We start from the raw sequence: 20,144 nt of genomic DNA on the forward strand, positions 1-20,144 counted from the left end.
TTACCTGGGTGTCATACATATGAGACTGACACCGTGCTTGAATATTTAGAGATCCTGCTTGTTGCCATGTAATATGTCATGTTTTGTGTTGTTTTACTGATAACTTCTGTTCTTTCTAGTATGTGATGAGCCGACAAGCACACCCCCCAAGACTATCAACCAAACGAGCGTGGCCCTCAATAGTACAGACCTGACTACTGCAGCCCCACCGAATGCCACAGGTTTGTTGAAGGATATTTTTCAAATAGAAATGAAGTTATTTATGGTGCTGAGATTACTATACTATAATGTACAAATGCAGAGAAATGGTATAAGTAAAGGAGAAAACCATTCGTATCATCTATATGTAATCAAAGCATGATAAAACGATTAAAGATACGTGGTGGTGGTGGTGGTGGGAGTGGGGAGACAGACGGACATAATCACCAGAGAATGAGAAGTATGATGGAAGTCACATGGATGTAAGGGAATGGCAGCAGGTAAAATGTGTGATTGTATGATGAGACAAATTATTAGCACATTGTCAACCTACAGAATGCAATGTGCTGAGATTGATAGATGTATAACGTGCACGGTGATGATAACATGAAATATACCATAGTAATGAGGACGGTCTGCAGTATCAATCGCTGCCTGACATGTAGGAAGGCGTATTATGTACAAATGGCCACACGAGGGCAGCAGACTGTTATAAAGCTGTATAAACTGCATTACCAGGAGGCGCTCAGGACGCCACACATTGTATATACCATATAATCAATAGATAAGGCTTTTATATCCAAGCCAGGAAAATCATTTTATCATGTTGTGATCTACATATATACAATGTTTGTTTATTTTGTATTTTATCATTACTTTTAGCCTAGTGTCAAAATTTCTTTACGTTGACGCGTTATTTATTTATACGCTGGATACCAATTTACAAAATAACAATAAAAGTGGCCAAATAGATCAATTGTAAATCCTACAAGATAAACCACGATTGTATATAGAGAGTAAAATACAATATTTATTGAATCACTATAAAAACACATTGATACATCAAAATACGTAAAAGATTCCAGAAAAAAAAAATCTGCAGAATGAGCAGATCTCAGGGGATTGGCAACATATAACTGATGATCAATGGGAAATGAATTGCACAAAATTCATCACATAAATATTATCAAAAATTATATATGACATAAGTAAAGTGCAAGTGCATAAGTATAAATAAACAAGATCCTGTGAGGCTATAACATAAGCGCTTATACGATTAACCCCTTCATGACATCAGCTGTACACCTTTACAGTGGGACGATCGTGTCGGCTCACTTGCAGACTAGGTGCAATCTTCATTGGGTGTCGGCTAATATATCATAGCTGACACCCTGCAGAAGTGCCCATGATCAGTGCTAGTTCTGATCACGTATAACCCCTCTGATGCCACTCTCAATAGCTCCATCACTGCGCCAATCGGTCTCCATGGTGACCCTGGGTCGAAAGGTGGTCGTGGGGTCACCCAGGTACAGTGGCCTGTAAGGTCCTGCCTTGAGTGAGACACTGATCTAAATTCTCTGTAATTTATTAAAAAAAAAAAAAAAAAAAAAAGCATTGCAATATATTAGATCAGCGATCAGGGCAGGGAAAGTTCATTTCCCATCCTGGGACCAGGTTCGAAACATAAATAAAAAATGTAAATATAAAAAAAATAAAAATCACAAATGTAAATATTATATCAAATACAAGTATTAATGTGTATGAAAGTAAACATTTTGGTATCGCCGCCTCCAGAATGACCCGATCTATAAAACTTAAACTAGTTAACCCCGTAAGTGAACGCCGTTAAAAATAAATTATGCATTTTCATCATGCTGCCGAACAAAAAGTGCAATCAAAAAATTGAATGTAAATAAAAATAGTATCGCATAAAACTTAGTCTTATCCCACAAAAAAACAAACCACCATACAGTTCCATCAGTGGAAATAAAAAAACCTATGGAATAAAGCAATGCAAAACCAATTTTTTAATCAAATTTTGTCAAAGCTGCAAACTATAAAAACAAGACATAAATGTATAGCTTTAATCACTGACCCAAAGAAAAAAAGCTGCCTTTCTACCACAATGTGAATGACCTAAAATAATTCCTGAATTGCAGTTTTTTTTGTTTATTTTGCTTCTCGAAATTTGGAATAGAAAGTGATAATAAAATGTCATGTGCACAAAAATTATAGCAATAAAAACTCCAACTCATCCTGCGAAAAACAAGCCCTCACATGACGGTTAGCAGAAATATGGAAAAATTATAGCTCTCAAAATATATCAATGCAAAAATCTGATATAAATCTGGTATCGCACCGATCTGAAGAACAAAGTCACCTAATCACTTATACTGCACGAGGAACGTAGTAAAAAGTAAATTAAATAAAACCAATTCTTCACCGGCTATTGAATTGTTAATTTATCCTGTGCTCTGTGCTGAGTGCTTACACTGGGGTTTCCATGTAAATCTCAAAAATACGTGATTCAGACGGAACCTCTGGCAGAAGATTCCCTATAATGAGACAGATGGAGGCACTGTGGACGCCGTCTGACCTGTGATCCGGCGGTGTCCGTCTTTTTAGGATTGCATAAAAGTGCCGTCGGCCACAGTTTTGTGCACTTTTGAAAAGGACACTGCTGAAGAGAGGCTGGACGGAGTCCAGAGTAACTCTGCTGCCTCATTATAGTGAACGGATCCCTCAGGGTTTCATCTCAATTCGTGTTCCAAATTATTATGCAAATTATATTTTTCTCGGATTTTCCTAAATGGTCGGTGCAAATGACAGTCAGTCTAATAACAGTCAGTCTAATAAGTCATCACCCGTTAGCGTATACATCGAATTTTATTGAAGAAACCTCCCAATGATAACCGTATAATCTCCAAAATGAATAAAAACTCAAAATGCGCTGTTCCATATTAGGCACAGTAGAATTTCTAAACATTTGATATGTTTTAAAGAACTGAAAATGCTCATTTGTGGAATTTGCAGCATTAGGAGGTCACATTGACTGAACAAAAAAGCTATTTAACTCCAAAACATCCTAACAGGCCAAGTTACATGTTAACATAGGACCCTTCTTTGATATCACCTTCACAATTCTTGCATCCATTGAACTTGTGAGTTTTTGGAGAGTTTCTGCTTGTATTTCTTTGCATGAAGTCAGAATAGCCTCCCAGAGCTGCTGTTTTGATGTGAACTGCCTCCCACCCTCATAGATCTTTTGCTTGATGATACTCCAAAGGTTCTCTATAGGGTTGAGGCCAGGGGAACATGGTGGCCACACCATGAGTTTATCTCCTTTTATGCCCATAGCAGCCAATGACTCAGAGGTATTCTTTGCAGCATTAGATGGTGCATTGTCATGCATGAAGATGATTTTGCTCCTGAAGGCACATTTCTGCTTTTTATACCATGGAACAAAGTTGTCAGTCAGAACCTCTATATACTTTGCAGAGGTCATTTTCACCCCTTCAGGAACCTTAAAGGGCCCTACCAGCTGGTTCCCCATGATTCCAGCCCAAAACATGACTCCTCCACCTCCTTGCTGATGTCACAGCCTTGCTGTGACATGGTGGCCATCCACCAACCATCCACTACTCCATCCATCTGGACCTTCCAGGGTTGCTCGACACTGATCAGTAAACAAGACTGTTTGGAAATTAGTTTTCATGTATGTCTGGGCCCACTGCAACAGTTTCTGCTTGTGAGCACTGTTTAGGGGTGGCCGAATAGTAGTTTTATGCACCACAGCAAGCCTTTGAAGGATCCTACACCTTGGGGTTTGAGGGACTCCAGAGGCACCAGCAGCTTCACATAACTGCTGCTTTGTAATGCTATTTTGGCAGCTGCTCTCGTAATCCAATGAATTTGTCTGGCAGAAACCTTCCTCATTATGCCTTTATCTGCATGAACTCTGTCTGCGCTCTGTTTCAGTCACAAATCTATTCACAGTATGATGATCACTCTTAAGTTTTCGTGAAATATCTAATGTTTTCATACCTTGTCCAAAGCATTGCACTATTTAACGCTTTTCAGCAGCCGGGAGATTCTTTATTTCCCATATTAATAATAATAATTTTTTATTTATACAGCGCCAACATATTCCGTAGCACTTTACAATTAAGCGGGGACATGTACATATTGCTTGAAACCTGTGGCCTGCTTAATAATGTGTGACATCATTTTTAAGTAGTTTTCCTTTAATTAGAATCACCTGGAAAACTAATTATCACATGTGTAATTAAGATTGATTTTGGTGATCCATTGAGCCCTGAGACACAATACCATCCATGAGTTTATTTGAAAAACAAAACAATTAAATATTTGACAAAAATCCAATTTGCATAATAATTTGGAACATGGTGTACGTCACTTGGAGATTTAGATGAAAACCCCAAAATAAGTGCTCAGTGTAGAGCGCCGGATAACTGTGATCCCAAACTTTATGTAAAATGTTCCCAGTAAAAGCTTCAACTCTGAAAAAAAATGTCCCCACTCAGGTCCATCATCTGTCAATGGAAATATAGGGGACTGCCATGAAATGCAGCAAATTCTGTTCTCCGAAATCCAAATGCCCCCCTCCCTTCTGAGCCACAGTGTGTCTAAACCACATGTGGGAGTCCACATGTTTGGCATTTCTGTAGCGATGAATGCCTGCCAGTGCGTGTCTCCAGAAGCAAGAGCTGGGCATTACAGCATACTGGCAGTTTCCAATTTTCACTCGGCAACGTCCACTGCTGCTTGTTTCTGGAAAACATAAATGGAGTCAAAATTGTCACTACACCTATAGATAAATTCCCAAAGGGAACTGATTATTTATCATCATGGCCATTTCGGTATGCTCCTATCTATTGTACCCTGATGAGCCCTGATGGGAGAGGGCGAAACGCGTAGGGACGCACAAGAAAAATCGGGACAAATGACCTGATATGATCAGATAAGTGACCAGAGAAGTGACCTATTATGGTGGCTTCAGCAAGATATTTGTTTGCATTATGAACTATGATTGACACTGTGTAACATCAGGGTACTGTGTCTATGCATGGATATTGAATCCAAAAATGACTACATGGTTATCTAATACTTACTGTGATATGGTGACTCACCTATCAAATTATTTTGCTTGTCAGTATCTGGTATTATTATTTCACCAATTTAAGATGGTGAGTTGGTAAAAGAATTTTGCTGGTATCCTATATTCACCTAACATCTAGACAAAGGTGGAATATACAATGATCTCACGTGGAATGAGACCATAAAGATGCTATGATAAACCGTGGTCACTGTGATATTAATGCAGACAGTATCTATTGATTTTAGCTGGATCTATCTATGAATACTTTTTTCTTTTGGTTTTTTTTTTGGCCTAATTACTACAGGTTACTATACCCAAATATCTCTCACATAGGCCAGTACTGTTGAACTGCTATAATTTACTGATTTACTATGATGCCTACATATTTATCGTAGAAATAGGTTACTATGCCCTAATGTTTAGATGAAAATTATTTCTCTCATAGGTCAGTACTGTGGAATTATGATATTTCACTGATACATTATGACTTGTACAATTCTATTGTAAAATTAGTCCAGCTAGTTTTGTGTGCTTGGTGTTGGGTTTGGGCATGGGTAGGTGGTAGGGATATTTAGGGCTAGGAGGGACAGTCGATGAGGAGTGGGGGCGCCACATCGACTTTTAGGGTGCCAACCTCCACTGGCAGGAAGGGCTAGCCTACTAGGATCCCTCCAGGGTTATTTGAGGTATTTCTCACCCTCCTTGGTATTTTTTGGCCCTATTATTATTATTATTATTATTATTATTATTATTATTATTATTTATATATATAGCACCATTAATTCCATGGTGCTGTACATGAGAAAGGGGGTTACATACAGGGTTATAGATATCATTTACAGTAAACAGTTTTACAGTGACACACTGGTACAGAGGGGAGAGGACCCTGTCCTTGCGGACTTACATTCTATGGGATAGTGGGGAAGAGACAGAAGGTAGGGGTGAGGCGGCGGCGGCTCTGGTGCTGGTGAGGCGGCAGAATGGTTATTGCAGGCTGTAGGCTTTCCTGAAGAGATGGGTTTTCAGGTTCCGTCTGAAGGATCCGAGGGTGGTGGATAATCGGACGTGTTGAGGCATGGAATTCCAGAGGATGGGGGATATTCGGGAGAAATCTTTGCCACTACTCTACCCAGCTCGGGTGTTGGTTAATTTATATTTTGTGTTTTTTTTCTAGCGATGGTTAGCATCTTTTAATGCATATTTATTAAAAGTATTTTTTAGGGTGTTTTTCGATTTTTGGTTTTGTCACATTCCCAAAGGGGTATAATTTCAAAAATGGGGTCACTTGAGGGGGATTCTACTTTTCTAGCACTTGGGGACCCTGTATATGGAGTCTGCAAACTATTCTACAATAATTTGTTCTCAGAGTCAAATAGCGCTCTTTCCCTCCGGAGTCTCGCCATGTGGCAAAGCAGTACTGAACAGCCACATATGGAGTATTAACACATTCAGCAGAAATTGTCACATTTTGGTGCCATTTTTACTGATTTCCCAATGTGAAAATGTAAAATCTGGGGCTAAAACAAAATTTTTGTGGTAAAAAAATGTAAATTATTGTTTCTTCTGCCCAATGGTATAAAATTCTGTGACACACCTATGGCGTCAATATGATCACTGCACCCCTAGATGAATTAATTGAGGTGTAGTTTGTAAAATCAGGTCACTTATAGGGATTCTGCTGTTCTGGCACCTCAAAGGCTTTGTCAATACGTCATGGCACCCGCAAACCATATCAACAAAATCTGAACTATAGCATGGCTCTCCTTCCATTCTGAGCTTTGCACTGTGCCCCAAAAGTAGTTTATGACAACGTATAGGTTATTGGCGCACTCGGGAGACATTGCGTAACAAATTGAACCTTTTGCTTTCTCCTGTTTTATAGTTTTGAAAATGAAAAAGTGGGGCTAAAGCAACATTTTTGTGGGGAAAAAGGTGTTTTTGTTCTTTTGCTTTTCATGTATCAATGTTCTAAAATTCTGTGAAGCAACTGTGTTTAAGGCGCTCACCACACCTCTAGATAATTTTCTTGAGGGGTGTAGTTTCCAACATGTGGTCACTTGTGGAGGGATTTCCACTGTTCAGGCACATCAGGGAATCTGCACCTGTGACATCGTGTCTGCTATTTGTTCCAGACAATTTTCCGCTGCCCTGCCAAGCGCCCAAACAGTAGTATTTCCCCACGAGGTATCTGCGTACTCTGGTGAAATTGCACACCTGAAATCCACACCTGAAAATATCGCCTTCCCAATTTGTCTCTCTGTGGTTAGTGCATCGGAGCGTGGGTCCCTGGAGACTGGTGGGTGTCAGCAATGGTTCCTTACTTTTTTAAAAACATTTTTTGAATGGACTCAATATTGTGGTTCTATATTTATTAGATGGGTTATGAATTGCACTAGATTAATCATGTTTAAAAATTATGCTCTAGCCTCACGGAATCATTTATATATGCACTTATGTCATATATAATTTTTGATTTATATCTATGTGATGAATTTTGTGTAATTCACCTGCCATTGATCATCAGTAATGTTGCCAATCCCCTGATATCCGTTCATTGTGCTGACTTTTCTCTGGAACCTTTTACGTATTTTGATGCATCAGTGTTTTATAGTATAGTTTTATTGTGATTCAATAAGTATTTTATTTTACTCTCTATACAAGCGCGTTTTTTCTTGTAGGATTTATTTATACGCTGTTGCAGTTTAGCCATTGGTCATTGTAAGGATTTCTATAATGTGCTCATTATCCCTGTCCACCGGCCATAGAAGATGTGAAGTGGAGGCTGTCTCTGTCTCGGAGGTTCTAACTGTGTTCTGTACTTTACATTTCAGGGTTAAGCAATGGCGAAGTAGCTTTTGTGATCATTGGGGTCTTCATCATCATCATCATCATCATCATCGCTGGGATCATCATCATTTGGAGGAGGTAATCCTAGACCTTACAGTAGTGTTCAAAATAATAGCAGTCCAATATGACTGATCACGGTTTTTGGTATAAATTATAGTGCCACATGTCAAATCATTTACCAGTTGGTGCAGTAGATTGTAAGAAAACCACCAGACTCGGCATTCATGATCTGCTGGTTTTTGAGTCTCTGTATTAGGCTACTTTCACACTAGCGTTAACTGCAATCCGTCACAATGCGTCGTTTTGCAGAAAAAAACGCATCCTGCAAAAGTGCTTGCAGGATGCGTTTTTTCTCCATTGACTAACATTAGCGACGCATTGCGACGGATTGCCATGATTGCCGTGAGACGGTTGCACCGTGTTGTGGCGGTCCGCCGGGAGCAAAAAACGTTACATGTAAAGTTTTTTGCTCCCGACGGTCCGCTTTTTCCGACCACGCATGTGCGGCCGGAACTCCGCCCCCACCTCCCCGCACTTCCTCACACCTCACAATGGGGCAGCGGATGCGCTGGAAAAATGCATCCGCTGCCCCCGTTGTGCGGCGCAGAGAACGCTAGCGTCGGTGACCTCGGCCCGACGCACTGCGACAGGCCGAGCCCGACGCTAGTGTGAAAGTAGCCTTAGAATAATAAATTGAAAGGGGAAAGTGTTCAATAGCAGTGTGGCGGTCAGAGAGGTCAGTCATTCTGTGAAGAGTCAGGTGTGAATCAGGCAGCCCTTATTTAAGGGTGAAACTAGGACATGTTGTACGTGCACTACTCCTTGAAAGCCTGAGAAATATGGGTCGTTCAAGACCTTGTTCAGAAGAACAGCGAACTTTGATTAAAAAGTTGATTGGAGAAGGTAAAACTTATAAAGAAGTGCAGACACTGATCAGCTGTTCAGCTAAAATTATCTCCAATGCTTTAAAATGGAAAACCAAACCAGAGAGATATTAAAGTAAATGGATGACTACCATTCGATTGAATGGATTAATAGCCAGAATGGCAACTGCTCAGTCAATTGTCAGCTCCAGGATGATCACAGACAGTCTCAAGTTTCCTGTGAGGACTGTGACAGGTAGAAGGTGCCTGTGTGAAGCTAATCTCTTAGCAAGAAGTAACTGCAAAGTCCAACTGTTAAAAAAAATAAATAAATGTACTGAAGTGGATACAATTTGCCAAAGAACACATCAACTGGCCTAAAGAGAAATGGAGAAACATTTTGTTAACTGATGAAAGTAAAATTGATGGAAGAATAGCCAGAATGGCACAGTCTCAAGTTACCTGTGACAGTTAGAAGATGCCTGTGTGAAGGTAATCTGCTAGCAAGAAGTCCGTGCAAAGTCCCACTGTAAAAAACAAAAAACAAAAAAAAAACATGTACTGAAGCAGATACCATTTGCTAAAGAACACATCAACTGGCCTAAAGAGAAATGGAGAAACATTTTGTGGACTGATGAAAATAAAATAGTTCTTTTTGGGTCCAAGGGCCGCAGACAGTTTGTCAGACGACCCACAAACTCTGCATCCAAGCCACAGTACACTCTGAAGACAGTGAAGCATGGCGGTGCAAGCATCATGCTAAGGACATTTTTCTGTTACTATGGTGCTGGACCTATTTACCGCATACCAGGGATCATGGATCAGTTTGCATATATTAAAATACTTGAAGAGATGATGTTGCCATACGCTGAAAAGGATATGCCCTTGAAATGGGCGTTTAGACAAAACATTGACCCTAAACACACCAGTAAACGAGCAAAATCTTGGTTCCAGTCCAACAAAACTGAGGTTATGGAGTGGCCAGACCAGTCCCCGGACCTTAATCCGCAGAACACTTGTGGGGTGACAATAAAAATGCCATTTCTGAGGCAAAGCCAACAAATGCCAAAAGATTGTGGGATGTCGTCCAAGCATCCTGGGCTTCAATAACAAGTGACAGGTGCCAGATTCTATGCAACATAGATGTGAAACCGTTCCAACAAACTGGGCACACAACTAAACATTAGGTTAGTGATTCACAGGAATGCTAAATCGTCATTAAAAATAGTACATAATAGTACATAGTGTGAGTTCGTAAAAACCAATGCAGACACTGCTATCTTTTAGAACAGCCCAATGTTCATTTTTTGTTTTCTTTAGTTAAAAATTATATACTTTTCTCTTCATGTTTTGAATTAGAAAACAGTGTGCAATGTTCACAATGCTGGAAATAAAAACTAACAAAGATCATGCTATTATTTTGAAGACTGCTGTACATTGTCGCATTTTCTGTTGCGCTGTAACTTGTGACCTTTTCAGCAGGTCTCAGCTTGTCCCATTACGGCTCCCATGTCTATATTCTGGGATATGGATATCATAGGGGACCCCCCCCCCCGACACAGGAGTAGTGGGAGCTATAATACACTGTAACAAGCACTGAAGATTTGTTTGTTTTTTAACACTGCATAAACTGATTTGATGCGATTTTTAAATCTGCAACATGTCAATTTTTCATGTAAAAATAACATTGAACTCAAAAATCTGCAGCACCAAAATGGCAGCAAACGCTCAATGCGATACTTGTCCTAACTAGTGATGAGCGAGTGTACTCGTTGCTCAGGTTTTCCTGAGCACGCTCGGGTGATCTCCGAGTATTTGACTGCTCAGAGATTGTTTTCATCACCTCAGCTGAATGATTTACAGCTACTAGCCTGCTTGATTACATGTGGGGATTCCTTAGCAACCAGGTAACCCCCACATGTACACAGCCTGGCTAGTAGCTGTAAATTATTCAGCTGCCGAGATGAAAACTAAATCTCCGAGCAGTCATAAATACTCGGAGACCACCTGAGCGTGCTCGGGAAATCTTGAGTAACGAGTATATTCGCTCATCACTAGTCCTAACCTCTCTCTTTAACACTTCTCTTCTGAAAATCTAAAGAAGCTCAAAACACAAACACCAATTCATTTTTACAAATCTTCATTATTTTTAAGCATCATTTTATTTATTTATTTTTTTTGCAGCGTTTTCCACGGTAAAAGATATAAATGTGAACAAACCTTTAAAAAGGAAAACCATGTAAGGCTGGGTGTAGATGGCGACTGTGGCAGCTACAAAGGAAATGTAGCTGAAAAGTCACAGGTGACAACAAGCAAGTTGGAAAAAAGTCCAACTGTTTCTGACCTAGTGACCTGCTTGTAGTTGCGGCAGCCTTCGGGGGATCATAGTGCACCCCTTTACCTGCCTCATTGGCTAATCTGGGTTGGTCCAACATGCAGATCAGCTGAATGTTGGGCTGCGGAGCTACAGTGAGTGCAGCATTCCCTTCATTATCGGGCACAGCGCCATCCATCTCATTCTGGCTCTGTCTGATGTTGCAGGCCAGTCCTATTCATTTCTAAGGGAGTTATTGTAACGGCACAGCACATGTCCTATGGTGGCAGCTTGGATGATCAACCAATGCTTTAGGTTTCATCTATAGAAAACTCGACATATATAAAACCTATTTGATTTTTCTTCTCTCCATTCAGAAAAATACGATGTGAGTGTCCCAGAACCAACCAGCCGCACCCCTCTGATGTGGAACTTCAGCCAATGAATGGCAGCACAGCTAACGAACAGGACCACAAAACAACTTCTAGATATCCGATTTCCAATGGACGACTATAATGGAGCCAGAAATGTTATTTAACAACTTAAGTAGCTGTTTAACTTTTTTACTTTTTTAAAATCCACGGGCCAATGTGAGGGCTGCTCTTTTTTCTGGACAAGCTGTAGTATTTTCAGAGCCCCATGCCCAATAGTCATCACATAAATGGGTCATTGATGGCAGCCGCGACTGTTTACATATTTACTATATAGATATATATAGATAGATAGATATATATATAGATATATATAGATAGATATAGATATATATATATATATATATATATATATATATATATATATATATATATATATATATATATATATATATATATATATATATATATATATAAAAAAAGGAACAGCACTTAATACTAATTACTTATCTTCGGGTGCAAGGCCCCAGGCAACCAGTCCAGTGATTGCTTCAAGTATGCAGAGATCAAAAAAGAGGCAGCACTCCATTAGTTCAGTGGAAAAATGTGGAAGGTTTAATCGACCCACATTGCCGGGCGACGTTTCAGCTCAAACTGAGCCTTTATCAAGCCATAACGGCTCAGTTTGAGCTGAAACGTCGCACGGCAATGTGGGTCGATTAAACCTTCCACATTTTTCCACTGAACTAATGGAGTGCTGCCTCTTTTTTGATCTCTCTCTCTCTCTATATATATAGATAGATAGATAGATATACACAGTTATATGAAAAAGTTTGGGCACCCCTATTAATCTTAAGCTTAATGTTTTATAAAAATTGTTTTTTTTGCAACAGCTATTTCAGTTTCATATATCTAATAACTGTTGGACACATTAATGTTTCTGCCTTGAAATGAGGTTTATTGTACTAACAGAAAATGTGCAATCTGCATTCAAACAACATTTGACAGGTGCATAAGTATGGGCACCTCACCAGAATAGTGACATTAATATTTAGTAGATCCTCCTTTTGCAAAAATAACAGCCTCTAGTCGCTTCCTGTAGCTTTTAATGAGTTCCTGGATCCTGGATGAAGGTATTTTTGACCATTCCTCTTTACAAAACAATTCCAGTTCAGTTAAGTTTGATGGTTGCCGAGCATGGACAGCCCTCTTCAAATGATCCCACAGATGTTCAATGATATTCAGGTCTGGGGACTGGGATGGCCATTCCAGAACAGTGTAATTGTTCCTCTGCATGAATGCCTGAGTCGATTTGGATCGGTGTTTTGGATCATTGTCTTGCTGAAAGATCCATCCCCTGCGTAACTTCAACTTTGTCACTGATTCATGAACATTATTGTCAAGAATCTGCTGATACTGAGAGGAATCCAAGCGTCCCTCAACTTTAACAAGATTCCCGGTGCTGGCATTGGCCACACAGCCCCAAAGCATGATGGAACCTCCACCAAATTTTACTGTGGGTAGCAAGTGTTTTTCTTGGAATGCTGTGTTTTTTTTGCCACCATGCATAACGCCTTTTTGTATGACCAAGCAACTCAATCTTGGTTTCATCAATCCACAGGACCTTCTTCCAAATGTGCTTTTGCATACCTCAGCCGACTCTGTTTGTGGCGTGCTTGCAGAAACGACTTCTTTCGCATCACTCTCCCATACAGCTTCTCCTTGTGCAAAGTGCGTTGTATAGTTGACCGATGCACAGTGACACCATCTGCAGCAAGTTGACGCTGTAGCTCTCTGGAGGTGGTTTGAGGATTGTCCTTGACTGATCTCACCATTCTTCTTCTCTGCCGTTCTGATGTTTTTCTTGGCCTGCCACTTCTGGCCTTAACAAGAACTGTACCTGTGTTCTTCCATTTCCTTACTATGTTCCTCACAGTGGAAATTGACAGGTTAAATCTCTTAGGCTACTTTCACACTAGCGTTAACTGCAATACGTCGCAAATGCGTCACTTTGCCGAAAAAACGCATCCTGCAAAAGTGCTTGCAGGATGCGTTTTTTCAGCATTGACTAACATTAGCGACGCATTTGCGACGCATTGCCACACGTCGCAACCGTCGTGGCGGACGTTACATGTAACGTTTTTTGCTCCCGACGGTCCGCTTTTTCCGACCGCGCATGCGAAAACCAAAAAAAGTGCTTTAGTAAGTCAGTAAAAAGTAGGTAGGAGTATTTAAAACAAGAAAATGATAAGGGTGCCCATACTTACGCACCTGTCAAATTTTGTTTGAATGCAGACTGCACATTTTTCTGTTAGTACAATAAACCTCATTTCAAGGCAGAAACATTACTGTATCCAACAGTTATTAGATATATGAAACTGAAATAGCTGTTGCAAAAAAACCCCAATTTTTATAAAACATTAAGATAAAGTTTGGGCACCCCTATTAATCTTATTCATATAACTGTATATAGAGAGAGCGCAAGAGATGTTAGTGTGTGTGTGTATATATATATATATATATATATATATATATATATATATATATATATATATATATATATATATATATATATATATATATATATATATATATATGTATGTCAGAGACAGGTTTTTATGTATGGTAAATGTGTATTTAAAATGAACATTAATTGGATCAAATAACATTTTAGATAACTTGTGTAAATTTTACCTTCCTGTCACATATAAGTATTAAATAAACATGTATATTTGGTATTTTGTCAACTTTTTTTTTGTTAGTGTTTTTTTTTGCATGATCACATTACTAGACAGAAAAATAGCCACACAAACTCCCATTCCCTCCTGCTCCAACACGATACAACTAGCTACAATGGAATGTAAAAGTTTGGGCACCCCTGTTCAAAATTACTGTTATAGGGAACAGTTAAGCAAGTTGAAGATGAAATGATCTCTAAAAGGGATAAAGTTAAAGATGGCACATTTAATTTTGTATTTTAATAAAAAAAAAAAAAAAACAACTTTTAAAATTTAAAAATTACAAAAAGAAAAATGGGCTGATGCAAACATTTCTGCACCTTGCATGGGTTGCTTTCAAAAGCGGGTGCTACAAGATAGTATCACGGCTTGTAAACGCTTTTTGTAGCCAGACAAGAGTCTTTCAATTGTTTGTGGGATTTTCATCCATTCTTCCAGTTCTGTGAAGGAATAGAGAAGGGAGTGCTCTTTGTGCAGATCAATGAGGAAAAACAATATTGCCGTGGTGAGTGGTTTCACTCACCTGAACTTTTTGCACAGTCTCAGGCACAACACTGATGATTGCAGGGAAAAGCTCTCTGATGGCTGCAGCTTCCTCCTCTCTGGATCTGAGGATGAGGATCCTAACAAAATGATACAAAATAAAAAGGTTTACTTTGGATTAACCCCTTTGAGACAAAGCCTGTTTTCACCTTAGTGTCCAGGCCAATTTTTACAATTCTGACCACTGTCACTTTATGAGGTAATAACTCTGGAACACATCAACGGATCTTGGTGATTCTCAGTGTTTTTTTTTTCGTGACATATTGTACTTTATGATATCGGTAAAATTTCTTCGATATGACTTGCGTTTTATTTGTACAAAAAAAAGGAAATTTGGTGAAATTTTGCAATTTTCAAACGTTAAATTTTTATGCCCTTAAATCAGAGCATCATATCGCACAAACTAGTTAATAAATAACATTTCCCACATGTCTACTTTACATCAGCACAATTTTGGAAACGTTTTTTGTTAGGAAGTTATAAGGGTTAAAAGTTAACCAGCGATTTCTAATTTTTACCACAAAATTTGCAAAGCCATTCTTTTAGGGACCACATCACATTTGAAGTCACTTTATGGGGTGTACATGACAGAAAATACTCCAAAATGACACCATTCTAAATACTGCACCCCTCAAGGTGCTCAAAACCACATTCAAGAAGTTTATTAACCCCTTTCTGTCATTAGACGTACTATTCCGTCCATGTGGGGTGGGCCCTACTTCCCAAGGACGGAATAGTACGTCATACGCGATCGGCCGCGCTCACGGGGGGAGCGCGGCCGATCGCGGCCGGGTGTCAGCTGACTATCGCAGCTGACATCCGGCACTATGTGCCAGGAGCGGTCACGGACCGCCCCCGGCACATTAACCCCCGGCAAACCGCGATCAAACATGATCGCGGTGTGCCGGCGGTATAGGGAAGCATCGCGCAGGGAGGGGGCTCCCTGCGGGCTTCCCTGAGACCCCCGGAGCAACGCGATGTGATCACGTTGCTCCAAGGGTCTCCTACCTCCCTCCTCGCCGCAGGTCCCGGATCCAAGATGGCCGCGGCATCCGGGTCCTGCAGGGAGGGAGGTGGCTTACCGAGTGTCTGCTCAGAGCAGACACTTGGTAAGCCTGCAGCCCTGCACAGCAGATCGTCGATCTGACAGAGTGCTGTGCACACTGCCAGATCAATGATCTGTAATGTCCCCCCCTGGGACAAAGTAAAAAAGTAAAAAAAAAAATGTCCACATGTGTAAAAAAAAAAATTAAAAAAAAATTCCTAAATAAATTAAAAAAATATTATTCCCATAAATACATTTCTTTATCTAAATAAAAAAAAATCAAACAATAAAAGTACACATATTTAGTATCGCCACGTCCGTAACGACCCCACCTATAAAACTATATCACTAGTTAACCCCTTCAGTGAACACCGTAAAAAAAAAAAAAAAGAGGCAAAAAACAACGCTTTATTCTCATACCGCCAAACAAAAAGTGGAATAACACGCGATCAAAAAGACGGATATAAATAACCATGGTACTGCTGAAAACGTCATCTTGTCCCGCAAAAAACGAGCCGCCATACACCATCATGTGCGAAAAAATAAAAAAGTTATAGTCCTCAGAATAAAGCGATGCCAAAATAATTATTTTTTCTATAAAATAGCTTTTATCGTATAAAAGCGCCAAAACAAAAAAAAATTATATAAATGAGGTATCGCTGTAATCGTACTGACCCGAAGAATAAAACTGCTTTATCAATTTTACCAAACGCGGAACGGTATAAACGCCTCCCCCAAAAGAAATTCATGAATAGCTGGTTTTTGGTCATTCTGCCTCACAAAAATCGGAATAAAAAGCGATCAAAAAAATATCCCGTGCCCGAACATGTTACCAATAAAAACGTCAACTCGTCCCACAAAAAACAAGACCTCACATGACTCTGTGGTCTCAAATATGGAAAAATTATAGCTCTCAAAATGTGGTAACGCAAAAAATATTTTTTGCAATAAAAAGCGTCTTTCATGTGTGATGGCTGCCAATCATAAAAATCCGCTAAATAACCCGCTATAAAAGTAAATCAAACCCCCCTTCATCACCCGCTTAGTTAGGGAAAAATTAAAAAAATGTATTTATTTCCATTTTCCCATTAGGGTTAGGGCTAGGGTTAGGGTTAGGGCTAGAGTTGGGGCTAAAGTTAGGGTTAGGATTACATTTACGGTTGGGATTAGGGTTAGGGGTGTGTCTGGGTTAGAGGTGTGGTTAGGGTTACCGTTGGGATTAGGGTTAGGGGTGTGTTTGGATTAGGGTTTCAGTTATAATTGGGGGGTTTCCACTGTTTAGGCACATCAGGGGCTCTCCAAACGTGACATGGCGTCCGATTTCAATTCCAGCCAATTCTGCGTTGAAAAAGTAAAACAGTGCTTCTTCCCTTCCAAGCTCTCCCGTGCGCCCAAACAGGGGTTTACCCCAACATATGGGGTATCAGCGTACTCGGAACACATTGGAGAACAACTTTTGGGGTCCAATTTCTCCTGTTACCCTTGGGAAAATACAAAACTAGGGGCTAAAAAATAATTTTTGTGGAAAAAATTTTTTTTTTTATTTGCATGGATCTGCGTTATAAACTGTAGTGAAACACTTGGGGGTTCAAAGCTCTCACAACACATCTAGATGAGTTCCTTAGGGGTTCTACTTTCCAAAATGGTGTCACTTGTGGGGGGTTTCTACTGTTTAGGTACATTAGGGGCTCTGCAAACGCAATGTGACGCCTGCAGACCATTCCATCTAAGTCTGCGTTCCAAATGGCGCTCCTTCCTTTCCGAGCCCTCCCATGCGCCCAAACGGTGGTTCCCCCCCACATATGGGGTATCAGCGTACTCAAGACAAATTGGACAACAACTTTTGGGGTCCAATTTCTCCTGTTACCATTGGGAAAATACAAAACTGGGGGCTAAAAAATAATTTTTTGGGGAAATTTTTTATTTTTTTTATCTTCACGGCTCTGCGTTCTAAACTGTAGTGAAACGCTTGGGGGTTCAAAGTTCTCACAACACAACTAGATAAGTTCCTTGGGGGGTCTAGTTTCCAATATTGGGTCACTTGTGGGGGGTTTATACTGTTTAGGTACATTAGGGGCTCTGCAAACGCAATGTGACGCCTGCAGACCATTCCATCTAAGTCTGCATTCCAAATGGCGCTCCATCCCTTCCGAGCCCTCCCATGCGCCCAAACGGTGGTTCCCCCCCACATATGGGGTATCAGCGTACTCAGGACAAATTGGACAACAACTATTGGGGTCCAATTTCTCCTGTTACCCTTGGGAAAATACAAAACTGGGGGCTAAAAAATAATTTTTGTGGGAAAAAAATTTTGTTTTATTTTTACGGCTCTGCATTATAAACTTCTGTGAAGCACTTGGTGGGTCAAAGTGCTCACCACAGCTCTAGATAAGTTCCTTAGGGGGTCTACTTTCCAAAATGGTGTCACTTGTGGGGGGGCTTCAATGTTTAGGCACATCAGTGGCTCTCCAAACGCAACATGGCGTCCCATCTCAATTCCTGTCAATTTTGCATTTAAAAGGCAAACGGCGCTCCTTCCCTTCCGAGCTCTCCCATGCGCCCAAACAGTGGTTTACCCCCACATATGGGGTATCAGCGTACTCAGGACAAATTGTACAACAACTTTTGGGGTCCAATTTCTTCTCTTACCCTTGGGAAAATAAAAAATTGGGGGCGAAAAGATCATTTTTGTGAAAAAATATGATTTTTTATTTTTACGGTTCTGCATTATAAACTTCTGTGAAGCACTTGGTGGGTCAAAGTGCTCACCACACATCTAGATAAGTTCCTTAGGGGGTCTACTTTCCAAAATGGTGTCACTTGTGGGGGGTTTCAATGTTTAGGCACATCAGTGGCTCTCCAAACGCAACATGGCGTCCCATCTCAATTCCAGTCAATTTTGCATTTAAAAGGCAAATGGCGCTCCTTCGCTTCCGAGCTCTGTCATGCGCCCAAACAGTGGTTTACCCCTACATATGGAGTATCGGCGTACTCAGGACAAATTGTATAACATCTTTTGGGGTCCATTTTTTCCTGTTACCCTTGGTAAAATTAAACAAATTGGAGCTGAAGTAAATTTTGTGTGAAAATTAGTTAAATGTTCATTTTTATTTAAACATTCCAAAAATTCCTGTGAAACACCTGAAGGGTTAATAAACTTTTTGAATGTGGTTTTGAGCACCTTGAGGGGTGCAGTTTTTAGAATGGTGTCACACTTGGGTATTTTCTATCATATAGACCCCTCAAAATGACTTCAAATGAGATGTGGTCCCTAAAAAAAAAATGGTGTTGTAAAAATGAGAAATTGCTGGTCAACTTTTAACCCTTATAACTCCCTAACAAAAAAAAATTTTGGTTCCAAAATGGTGCTGATGTAAAGTAGACATGTGGGAAATGTTACTTATTAAGTATTTTGTGTGACATATCACTGATTTAATTGCATAAAAATTCAAATTTGGAAAATTGCGAAATTTTCAAAATTTTTGCCAAATTTCCATTTTTTTCACAAATAAACGCAGGTAATATCAAAGAAATTTTACCACTATCATGAAGTACAATATGTCACGAGAAAACAATGTCAGAATCACCAGGATCCGTTGAAGCGTTCCAGAGTTATAACCTCATAAAGGGACAGTGGTCAGAATTGTAAAAATTGGCCCGGTCCATAACGTGCAAACCACCCTTGGGGGTGAAGGGGTTAATAGTGATGAGCGAGTGTACTCGTTGTTCGGGTTTTCTTCGGGTGGTCTCCGAGTGTTTGTAACTGCTCGGAGATTAAGGTTTCATCGCCTCAGCAGCATGGTTTGCAGCTATTAGCCTGCTTGATTACAGATGGGGATTCCCTAGCAACCAGGCAACCCCCACATGTACTCAGCCTGGCTAGCAGCTGTAAATCATTCAGCTGTGGCGATGAAAACTAAATCTCTGAGCAGTCATAAATATTCAGAGACCACCCGAGCAACGAGTGTACTCGCTCATCACTATTTATAACGTAAAGCCGTGAAAATTAAAAAAAAATCACATTTTTCCCACAAAAATCTTTTTTAGTTACAAATTTCGTATTTTCACAAGGGCAAAAGGAGAAAATGGACCCCAAAGTTTGTTGTGCAATTTCTCGTGAGTTCACAGATACCCCATAAGTCGCCAAAAACTACTTTTGAGGCACAGTGCAAAGCTCAGAAGAGAAGTAGTGCCATATTACAGTTCAGATTTTGCTGCACTTGTTTGAGGGTGCCATGTTACATTGGCAGAGCCCCTCAGGTGCAAGAACAGCAGAATTCCCCCCCCCCCCCATAAGTGACCACATTTTACCAATTAAGTCTTTC

The 20,144-nt window shown here is 40.0% G+C and overlaps 2 protein-coding genes across 3 annotated transcripts in view; one reads left to right on the forward strand and one right to left on the reverse strand.

Moving 5' to 3' along the window:
- The window catches only part of LOC143805341 (uncharacterized), a 105,773-nt gene extending 93,886 nt beyond the window's left edge, over positions 1–11,887 (forward strand). For both annotated transcript variants that reach the window (XM_077284578.1, XM_077284577.1), the window contains exons 3-5: positions 120–221; positions 7,930–8,023; positions 11,500–11,887. In XM_077284578.1, coding sequence (XP_077140693.1) covers positions 120–221; positions 7,930–8,023; positions 11,500–11,638 — 335 coding nt within the window. In that variant the 3' untranslated portion in view covers positions 11,639–11,887. The remainder of the gene's footprint in view (positions 1–119; positions 222–7,929; positions 8,024–11,499) is intronic.
- The window catches only part of LOC143805342 (uncharacterized), a 47,799-nt gene continuing 28,419 nt past the window's right edge, over positions 765–20,144 (reverse strand). The window contains exons 4-6 of the mRNA XM_077284579.1: positions 14,755–14,854; positions 9,271–9,335; positions 765–4,770 (exon numbers count right to left, since the gene is read on the reverse strand). Of these exons, the coding sequence (XP_077140694.1) occupies positions 4,529–4,770; positions 9,271–9,335; positions 14,755–14,854 (407 nt within the window). The 3' untranslated portion in view covers positions 765–4,528. The remainder of the gene's footprint in view (positions 4,771–9,270; positions 9,336–14,754; positions 14,855–20,144) is intronic.

Source organism: Ranitomeya variabilis, chromosome 2 (genome assembly GCF_051348905.1).
Source record: "Ranitomeya variabilis isolate aRanVar5 chromosome 2, aRanVar5.hap1, whole genome shotgun sequence".
Taxonomy (NCBI): domain Eukaryota; kingdom Metazoa; phylum Chordata; class Amphibia; order Anura; family Dendrobatidae; genus Ranitomeya; species Ranitomeya variabilis.